The sequence below is a fragment of the Cimex lectularius genome, unplaced genomic scaffold (assembly GCF_000648675.2).
Source record: "Cimex lectularius strain Harlan isolate CLEC.00 unplaced genomic scaffold, Clec_2.1 scaffold34, whole genome shotgun sequence".
Taxonomy (NCBI): domain Eukaryota; kingdom Metazoa; phylum Arthropoda; class Insecta; order Hemiptera; family Cimicidae; genus Cimex; species Cimex lectularius.
Window position 1 is genome coordinate 1,512,501 of NW_019392635.1, and position 11,129 is coordinate 1,523,629.

The following is an 11,129-nucleotide window of genomic DNA, read 5'->3' on the forward strand; positions in this document are numbered from 1 at the left end:
ATACAGTGTATAAACAGGATGATTCACTACTCGTATGACAATGTTCGTCAGATGCATTTACACCTCAAACGCAACAAAAATGTTTGTATGAACCATGGTCCGATTCTCAACAGCAGATATTCATCATATTATGTTTTTTCGACCATCTATATGTTTCCTCATAAATCTACTCATAGCTTTTGAACTATTCATTTTTAGGGAAATCAAAAAAAAGCATTGAAAAGAGCGTTAAATTTCCATTTTTGGAAACAAAATCAAAAACTGCTGAATTTAAAATTTGTAAAAAAAAATTACAACCTTGTTGAAAAAATTCATGGAAGAGCTTTTCAAATTTTATAACAACTTTTTTGTTCATTAAGTTTTCTAACAGCATACCTTTTTTTAATCGCATCAAGCCAAAATGCAGAAATTTTATGCTAAATGGGGCAAAGTGATGGCAGTGTGAAAAAGGGGAGCAAGGAGGCATTAAATCTTGTTGTAATTCCTTTTTAACCTGGCTAAAATTTATTTCCCTACTTTAATTTAATAAAAAAGCTCAAAAACAAATCAAAACGAAACAAAACACACAAAAAAGAAACAATAAACAGAGTGAAGTATCAAAACAGAAAAATTGGACAAATTATCAACCCTAACACAGACAAAAAAAAAAAGGAAATTGTAAAACCCAACTTTAAGCTAATAAAAAACCACACAAAAAATAAAAATTCAACGTAATTTGTAACATAAGTTGTTCTTTTTTTTCTTCTTGTTCTTCTTTTTTTTATTAGGTTAAAGTTGGGTTTGACTGAATGTTTTTTTATTTATTTATTTATTTATTTGCTGAACATTGTTTTTTTCCTACTCATACTAAATTCAAAACATTAGACTCTCACAAAGAAAAGCTAGTTATTCTTTGAAAGTATGTTGCTTGTGCAGCAGAACAAGGTTACAGTTGTTTCTTATTTCTTAATTTAAAAACCGTAAAATATAAAGGATGTATTTTGTGCAGGGCAAAAAACTTTTTCGAGTGATACAAAGTTTTTAAAGAGTAAAAAATCTATATCTTTGCTGTTCAGAGGGGAGCCATACAAAGTGTGTCTTGGTTATAGAGAGGACTGCTGTTCTTCATTTCGGCAATTCAACATTTTAACTGTACACAGTGTTTTTATTTTTCAATGCCTGATGTTCGCTCACTGTAACAGTTCTGGATTAAAGTGTTCTAAAGGTCAAAACAAAATTAAAATTTAAGGTATAAGTCAAAAAAATACAACAGATTACAGAACTCCAAGAACTTGATTAACTATTGGTGTGTTAAATTATACATCACCTGCTGCATTTCCTCATCCCTCTTGATACTTTTAATACAAAAATACCTCAGCTATTAACAAGACATAGTGTTTTTTTTTTCTTCAATGGAAGAATATAAAATGTTCATTATAATCATTCTAATGCTGTGTTAAGTAATATTTATTATTTATGCATGCAACTTGACAATTGGTTAAATTATGGGATATATTTATTAATTTATTTCTAAAAATTACATATTAAATTAACTTCTATCTGTGTAAAATTGTAAAATAATTTAAATTATGCAAAAAATATCTTAATTGATTAAATTAAATTAAATTAAAAAATTCACTATGATTATAATGGATCTTAAATTGTTGTTAAAGTAGAATTGTATTAATAAGCATAGTTTATAATTATTATTAGTTGTAATTATAATAGAAATAATTTATCTAAGAAGGATATAAATTGAAAACTTACTCCAAATTAAAATAATACAATAATAATAATACACAACAAATTATATATAATTGACTAAAATTATAACATATATATCTAAATATTTATTTTATCTCTGTCCTTTCATCTACTTCTTATTTATCTCTATGTATATTATAACTTGATATCTCTAATATTTATTAATAATTAGCTCTTATTTTTAATTACAAATGTATAGTTTTTTTAATTTGGACAAATTTGCATTTTTTTATCGCAAAATATATTGTATATTGTATTTAGGGCATCTGCCAGCATAAATTTGTGCAAATATTAAATAAATATCTCTGAAACTATATCTATGAAACTCCACAAGTCCGAATTGAAATTCCCGCTTTCTCAGTCCATTCTACGAATCGTTACGGTGCATTATACTATCAGTAAAATTTGCAAACAATAAAATAATTACATACAATATTTATGGAATATATTAATTTTGTAATCGTTGTGAAAGAGTGGGATTTATTTTCGTGTTAATTCTAGAGACGAGTATAATCTGTTCAGATTGTTTTGGATTGCTTTCGTCTCTACGTCAACAATGGCGGATGAACTCGAAAGTAAGTATAAGACAACGAATTTTCGTCACTTTCTATTTGAATTTACGTCCTAAATAATTTTTCTCTTTTTTCATATCCTTCTGGAAAGATTGTCGAAGTTGAATCGGGTGAATTGAAACAGTTTCCTCTTTCCGTTTCGGAGAAATTTAATAAGGTTTCTTGTCACAATTCGAATTGTCGATATATAAATTTCAAAATACTGTTCCTCTCTGGGCGGGACCTAGTTAAATTCTGAAATTTATTTTCGACATTATATTGGATTCTGACCCTGCCGCGCGACCCACACTAAAATAAAGCTTAGATGTCGGAGAAATTCGAAAATATTTCACAGACTCGGGCTGTCCCTTCCTAATTATGGCTTGTCAGGGAAATATCTAATTTTATATTGACTCGGACCGCTTAGGTTATGCATTAGTGAGGTGTTAAGCAATCAGGGAAAACCTGTTATGAAAATGGCACGTAAAACTGACTTTTAAAACGAGACATTTTAACAGTTTACGAGTTGGGTCCGATTCTACGGAGATTGACGCGAAGCCGGCTTGGCCGAATTGACCGTTCTATTTTTTAAAACGCCCCACTGGCGGAAAGTCGGCCTTTTCCCACTGTCCCAGGCCCAAAAACGTTTTCTTTTGTCAAAACAGTCCTAAACTTTATCCGAGAGTCATGTATGAGGAAGAGGAAAGGATCAAGTGTAATTATATACGTTTGATTTCAAATTATGGACAATAAACAGTTTTACTGATGGAATATTTTAATTACAGACGCCTCGGAAGCTCTTCTGTCTTTTAAAAACGGGCTCCCGACAAAAATAAAAGAAGAACCCATGGAAGAAGAATTTGGGCCTGCTTCTCTCGGTCTCCATCGGATCGGAGATGCTCTCCCTCCGAAACCTCAAGGGAATATGCCGGCTCTCAATCGAAGGGGAATGGTGAGTAAAATTTGTTTTCATTTTATTATATCATTATGCCATTTTTTCAAACTTTATTTACAAATTATAGAAGGTAGTTAAATATTTTTCTAATTATTTTGGTCTCAGTTGTGTTTCAATTTTACACTATCAGTGTTTGATCTTTGCGATTACCATTTAATCAAGAACCTTTAATTTTTTGAAAGGTGCGAGGACCTCATTGTGATAATCCTTTGTGAATAATTTTCCAAAGCCTAGAAGAATTTTTAAATTTTTATTTTGCAAAGTAAAGATTTTTATATTTTCCGGTTACGCAGAAAGAATCATCAGTTATTACCTTACCCAAGCAAACCTCGTCTGTTGATTTTATTGCTCTTTCACCCTTAGCGAGGTGAACTGAATTTTGATCATTTTTAAACATTTCTGTCTGCCAGCATTGCTGTTTTAGTGATAGATTTGTATTGGTTTTTTGCCATCTTAAGTCCTGGACCTGTGCGATTTCCATTAACTCAAGCATATTTAATTTTTTGAAAGGTGTGAGGATCTCACTTTGATCATCCTATATGAACAATTTTCCAAGGTATAGAAGATTTTTTTTTAGTTCATGAAGTAAAGATTTACCTATTTTTCTATTAAAGTTCAGTAGTAAGAGTCGTCAGTTATTACCTTACCCAACTATTCTGGTGGTTTTATTGCACCCTTAACTTGGTGAACTGAAGTTTGATCAGTTTTAAACTTTCTGTCGGCCTAGCATCACTGTTTTAGTGTCAGATTTGTTTTGGTTTTTGGCCATCTTCAGTCCTGGACCTGTGCGATTTCCGTTATATCAAGCATCTTTAATTTTTTGGAAGATGTGAGTCACCCTTTTTTATCGTGCATTGTGATCATCCTATACGAACAATTTTCCAAGGTCTAAAAGTATATTTTAGCTTGTGAAGTATAGATTTTCATATTTTCCCATTACAGTTCATTAGTAAGAATCGTCAGTTATCGTGGCCATTCCCAACTCTACTGTTGATTTTGTTGCATTTTCACCCTTAATGTGATGAACCGTAGTTCATTGATTTTGAACATTTTGGTCGGCCTATCATCACTGTTTTAGTGTCAGATTTGTTTTGGTTTTTGGCCATCTTCAGTCCTGTATCTAAGTGATTTCCTTTAAGTCGAGTACTTTTAATTTTGTGAAAGGAGGGAGGACCATATTTTGACATTTCTGTCTGCCTATTGTCACTGTTTTAGTGTCAGATATGTTTTGGTTTTTGGCCTTTTTGGCCATCTTCAGTTCTGGACCTGTTCGATTTCCATTGTCATGCATCTTTAATTTTTTGAAAGGTGTGAGGACCTCATTTTGATCACCCTACATGAACAATTTTCCAAGGCATTGAACATTTTGGTCTGCCTACCCTCACTGATTTAATGTCAGATATGTTTTGGTTTATCGTCATGTTCATTCCTGGATCTTTGTGATTTCCTTTAAGTCGAAATTTTTCATGAAAGATGGGAGGAGTGTATCAGTATTATCATCATGACCATCATTGTAAGTCCCCCTAAATGTGAACACTTCTGAAGTCAGGAAGGAAATATATTGGTCAGTTACTGTGGCCTGACCCAGACCAAACTCTACTGCTGATTTCGTTAACTTTCACCTTTAAAATTATTAATCTTTAGTTTGGTTGTTTCCAAACATCCGCACTGTTTTAGTCTTTCAGATTTTGACTTCTCACTAATCTCAGATTTTAAACCTTTTTTAATTAAAAATTTAAACCCACCAAAGATAGCGTGAAGCCATAATACATCTGATATTTCAAGACAGCAAAGATTGGCTGACTAAAATGATCAGAAATGACAAGATTTTCCGAGTCTAGCCTCTGATCCAATGTAATTAAATCTCGTGTCATTGCATGCGAAGTTTTTCAACTTATCCAAACAGGGGTCGGTTCAAGTTAGTTCAGACAAGACTGTACAATGTCTTGAATTGTGTAAAAAAAATAGCATTGAATTTGTTGTTTCTGTTTACAAGTGGGTTCATTTTTGATCAGTTTTGTACGCCTTGGAGTATGCAAGCTTGTCTATATTTTTGAGGGTTTGTAATGGTTTTGTGCGAGGTGGGGTCTCATGGTTTGGTGAAATGGCATAATTTATAGCTTGATTGTATCTGATAATTAGATTAACAGCTGATTTCAGAATTTAATTAATTGTGAAGTTTGGTCTGTCAGATGCATTTGGCTTCTCGCCATATTCATGTTATTTATGTCCAAAATTTAAAACAAAAGTCCAGGATTGAGAAATAATTATATTTAATTGTAACTTGGGCTGTTTTCAATCATTCTAGGGATCTGTTTGACTAAAATTTAATGGAGAACCCTATGTGAACTGTTTAGAATTAAATTTTCCAAAAACCTGGATATGGGATATGTTGACCGTATGAACAATTTTTCTAGTATACATTATATAATAATATACATGTCTAGCTCTTTTGTGATATTAAATTTGTTTGTTTTTTAGATTAAATACTTTACACTGCATTACAGCTACTGGGTATGAGTAAAGTAATCCTATTCAAAAGAGTTTACTTCTCACATACATAATTTCTCTAAAATAAAATAATACTATTAAAAGCAACATAACTTTTTCTATTAATCCAATTTACATTTTGAAGATGAAATAAATAGTCAAGAGTAGAAGAATAAAATTGGATCCAATTTAAGACCATGGAATGTTAAATATTAATAATTTAAAATTAAAATAAAGTGAATAGTTATGCTAATTCTTTATAATTTGATGTTTAGGTTATAGGTGTGACTCATTAGCCTTAATTTCTATTCTTCTAATTATATTTCATCCTATGCAAAGATTGTTTAATCTTCTTATCTCTCTACGCTTTTTTAGTGATGTATATTTACTATAATTTGTAATTTAAACTATAAAATGAGAATTTTTTTTTCAGTTGATTTTATTTAATTTTGCTATCTTACTTTTTTTAAATAAGCAGAAATACAGTTCAGATATAGGTTTGCCATTTTATTTATTCATCTTTATTATTTATTACAGCCTGCCCGTATAAGGAAAAAGAATAAACTATTTTTTGATGATGAAGTGACTCCAGACACAGTTGTTCCAAAGTCGATGTTGAAGACAACAAGAGTCAAGTCCCCAGGAAAAAGAGGTCGAAAGCCCAAAGAGCCTAATGAACAACCTCCAGCCAAACTGGAAAGGTAAGCCTCCGGTTAAAACTGAATGCGCTAAAAAATATTAACAGAAATTTGATTTTGCAGTGGTGATCGAAAGCTTGGACAAAAAATCGGCATGAGGCTAAGAAATCTGTTAAAACTGCCTAAGGCGCACAAATGGGTTTGTTACGAATGGTTCTATAGCAACATTGACAGGTATGGACGAATAAAAATTTTCGCTTTTTATTTTAATTATTTTTAACCTAATTTATTTATCGTTTTAGTGCATTATTTTCGGGCGACAATGATTTCATGATTTGTTTAAAAGAATCTTTCCCTCAATTAAAAACAAATATGCTCACTCGAGTCGAATGGTGCATAATGAGGCGAATGATGGGTAAACCTAGGAGATGTTCACAGGTAAGATATGTCTATGCTTTGGGTATCCATGTCAAAGTGGGAACCTTTTTTATTTATTATACTCAAGAAAACTATGCTTGAACTTTGTCATATTGTTTGTGGTTATATCTTAACAAAAATAAACTACAATTTTATATACCAGTGTTCTTTACAAAATTATTTTCATTCCAGGCATTCTTTGAAGAAGAAAGGCGTGAACTGGACAGAAAGCGTAGTAAAATTAGACAACTTCAACAAAGAAAACCTACAGATCTGAACAGTTGTAAAGACTTACCACCTGAAATACCCCTACAACTTGTCATAGGAACAAAAGTAAATTTTTATATCATTAAAATACATTTTTTAGCTTTAAAATTTGTTAGAGCTTATTGTTTAGTGTGTTAATTTTTTACACTTTATTTTTAGGTGACAGCTAGACTGAGAAGTCCTCAGGACGGTTTATTCACCGGGTCAGTGGACGCCTTCGACACATCAAATGACACCTATAGAATTACATTTGAAAGACCCGGTCTTGGAACACACTCAATACCTGATTTTGAAGTTCTCGTATGTTTGATAAAGAAATAATTTTAAATATAATTTTGGTTTAAGTGTCAATTTGTTTCATAATTGTATTATTTTTAGTCAAATGAACCTATAGATACCATATCAGTCACTTCAATGGTTCATGCCCTGAGACCAACGAAACCTCAGAGTAGTGCCCCTGCGGGAAATGAACAGCCGTACAGCGGGCAAAATGATGCAAGGTCAGATAATTCACAAAGTGAACGAAACGGCTTTCCAACGTCTGTCTTAGAAAATATTGTAAGTCGAACAAAACTGAGCCGAGAACTTTTATTGAAAAGAGTCATTTTAGGTCAAACTTGGTAAACTGTTAGAAATCAAAAGAATCAAAGTAAACATACTCAGGGATATGAATGTTGAAGCAGAGAGGAAGAAGTGCCATTCGCAACCCATACCGGAGGAGTTTGTTAAAAAATATGCCTCAAATATTGTCGAGTTGGAGCATGTCAATACGATGCTACGAGATTTACTGAGCTCAGTGCAAAATCATTGCCAAGAAGTATGTCATAAATGTAATTTTTCTTTTCAAATATTCACAAATTTGTAATTTATTTCCAGCTCTTGCCAAACATGAATATGGCTGCAGTCATGACTCCAAATTATCTCAGGAATCAAAGCTTAGATGAAGCCAAAGCAATGGTGAATCGATTTAATCCAACAATTAGCGATCCCATCCTCGATCTAGTCATTGAACTCACCGCTTTAATGATCCAAGTGAAAGTGAGTTTTATTTTGTTGTTTTTTAAATTCTATTTATACTTGTGATATCATTTGAAATTGTTTTACAGAGTTTATCTGAGAGTGATAGAAGTAGTTTTGAAGTCGAAGTTTTATCAACATCAATGGATATTATAAAAAAGAAATTATCACCTGCTAACAAAACTGTTTTTGAGAGTTGTGTGGAGGTATATAATTTGCATTTATCAATCATAAAGTTTATTTCTTTTAATTTGATTCAATTTTTCAGGTTCATATGAGGCATATACAGTCCGGTTTAAGCGGAGAAATAGGTGCTTTTTCTATGGTCACCCCTAGCAGACCATGATATATAAAAATTAAGGAAAGTGTGTAATTCAGTCAACAAATTTATATGTGTATATATATACATAATTATTTTATATATTTTGTTTTTGTTAGTTGTGATAATTTATCTACACCAAGAGAAATTAAAATTAATACAAAAATTTATATATTATAAAAACTGTACATAAAAGAATCAGTGCAGACAAATTTTCTCTAATGTAAATTAATATATATTTCTTAAAACTGTAATATAATTGTATACTTTTTCAAACTTGGTTACTCAAAAAAAGAAAAAAATACATGCTACATATTCTCAAGAAAATTGTAAGATTTTTCTTTTGTAGATTGTTTTCAATGCTTTGTTTAATTGTGTACGAGTGGTTTATTTTTTTAATGAGTCTTTGTTAGTTTGAGTCTATTGTTTTTTGAACAAGATGTAAAGATCTCTTAAGGCCTGGCAGACCCTGAAGTATTGGCCTTTTCAAGGAGGCAAGAAATTTTTTTTTCTCAAGATATCTGAGTGTAAGTCATTTAATACTTGTTTTTAAAGCAGGGTTCATCTACAATCACTGGTATAATCAGGGGAGTTGGCTATGTTGTTGATTTTGGTATAAAACCAGCATAAATACACACAGGAAGGTTGTAGGTTCCTACTGGGCTGGAATACATGTAATCTTTCAACCTTTAATGTTCCATTTAAAATCTTGTACAGATCGATTTCAGATCTGAGGCTTTTACTGTCCCAAGTCTCTCTTTTCATTGCTTTTATCGGTTTGATTTTTTCTAAACTTCCTACAAAGTACTATGGAAAAAAGAGAAAAAGACATCTTGTAAATTAATAAAAATGATCCGTTTCAAATCCCAAAAGTCTAAAGTGATGCATTGTCTAATAGAAGCAATAAGTAAATTGCGTGAATGAAGATTCTATAGGGCTAGTAAGTTCAGAAATTTCATTCATCTTCCCTCATCATTGGATCCCAAAACTGCCATTTCCTAGTGGGCCAATTACTGTCTTGGGCTGATTTTCAGACTGTTTTCAGAAACAATAATTTTAAAGACATCCTTATAAATATTGCCAAGTTTGGTTCGACCAGGAGAATCAAAATCAAGCTTTTGTGTCAAAAGTTTTAAATACACAGGCTACAAGATCCCATATCACTCCTATAATCAAACTATCATAAATAACTTTCTGTAGGATCAAATTGTATTGGATTGCTTTAGAATTTCCATATGAATAAGATATACCTAAAACCCATAGATTAACTTCAATTTGACCAGTCTTCTATGATGCTAGTTCTCGGCCGTTTATGTGATTATGTTCAAGGCAGGTCAACTCGCCTCCCTCCAGGGGATAAAGTCTGAAGTTTTTTTACAAGGATTAGTTCCAGCCCTAGTTTTTTGTTCCGAGTATATAAATCTTATTTTTAACTGCCTTGGAATATGCCCCTTGTTTAATTTAATAATGGGGTGTCAAAAATTTACAAATATGCTCATAATTACCATGATTATAATAATTTTAATGAATTAATTTTTTTGTAAATATGTACTAAGCTTGTTAGTTAAATGTGAAATATTTGCAATATGGCAAAATATAGATTTATTTATGTATGTGGATGTTTTGTATTTAATTTTCAACATGTTCGCACTGAACTGCACGATACCATTTTCCTTGTTTATAGAGAAGAGCATAACAGATTGCCAAGTGGACTACACACAGAGTACGCTGATTCACGACACTTTTTTTTCCTATATGTGAATTTATTATTTTATCCAAGTTTTATGCCTGGTTATTCATTAACTGTTAATTTTGTATTCCCTCTATGTGGAAATATGGAATAGTTTAAATATAAAATTTTTCTTTGGTAAATAAAAATATAAAAAAATACATAGTTATAAAAATTTTGACACTGCAATTAATCACAAATTAAATTCAACAAAACCTTACAAGTTAACATATATTACAAACTAAATTACATAAATTATCCCTGTATTTCTACACTACAATATATATTACATTATGCATAGTACATACTCTTAGCTTATAAATAATTAAAAAAATACACACGTGAACAATCTAAATAAATAATTTGTAAAAATTAAATTAAATTTTTTCAAGAGACAGGGATGACTTCCCTATGACCTCTAATGAATCTAAAATAGGAACATAGATGTACACATAACAATGATAATTTCAGGAAAATCGGATAACCATCCTGCCATAGACAACTTTATAGATGTTCAATATGTTGTTCCTTTCTTTGTTGTAAATAAAGTAATTATCTATTCTGAAGAGAAAGCCCATAAGGCTTCAAAAATGCATTTAACGCAAACTACAAAAGCCTTGTTTTTGTTCATCAAAAACCCCAACATCCAGCAAGTAAGCAAAGTCAAACATGAGGGCTTATTGTCCAACTATTTGTTGGGTGTTGTGGATGAGGTATCAAATCTCTTTGTAGACTTTTTTCAGACTAAAATAAAGTAATTCCTGTCATACATGAGTCATTATTGTCCAACTCTCAGTTGGGTGTAGCAGACGAGGGATCAAACCACTTACATTTTTCATCGTTAATATTAGAGGAATTCACCCGCTGAAAAATTTGCAAGTTGACTAAAAAAAAGTGGCACTTGTGCAAAGAAAAGTATAGCAAAAAATTGTCTGTGGTCATCATACGTAATTTCGTGTGTCTGTGTAAATGTATGGTGTTTAGTGATCGTTAGTTAATGATT

The 11,129-nt window shown here is 31.4% G+C and overlaps 1 protein-coding gene across 4 annotated transcripts; it reads left to right on the forward strand.

The window, feature by feature from the left end:
- The first annotated feature begins 25 nt into the window (after positions 1 to 25).
- Positions 26 to 9,055, forward strand: LOC106661904 (protein lin-9 homolog). 4 transcript variants are annotated; one of them, XM_024225646.1, is made up of 13 exons: positions 26 to 81; positions 2,245 to 2,318; positions 3,080 to 3,246; positions 6,277 to 6,440; positions 6,501 to 6,611; positions 6,680 to 6,815; positions 6,987 to 7,127; positions 7,221 to 7,361; positions 7,440 to 7,619; positions 7,672 to 7,878; positions 7,938 to 8,099; positions 8,168 to 8,284; positions 8,347 to 9,055. In XM_024225646.1, the coding sequence occupies exons 1-13, from the start codon at positions 35 to 37 to the stop codon at positions 8,422 to 8,424; spliced, it is 1,725 nt and encodes a 574-aa protein (XP_024081414.1). In that variant the 5' UTR covers positions 26 to 34; the 3' UTR covers positions 8,425 to 9,055. The 4 variants fall into 4 exon arrangements, with proteins under 4 accessions (XP_024081414.1, XP_014241126.1, XP_014241128.1 ...); XM_014385640.2 differs by lacking the exon at positions 26 to 81 and adding an exon at positions 2,407 to 3,009 and having other exon boundaries at positions 2,251 to 2,318; XM_014385642.2 differs by lacking the exon at positions 26 to 81 and adding an exon at positions 2,813 to 3,009 and having other exon boundaries at positions 2,303 to 2,318.
- Positions 9,056 to 11,129: the final 2,074 nt, after the last annotated feature.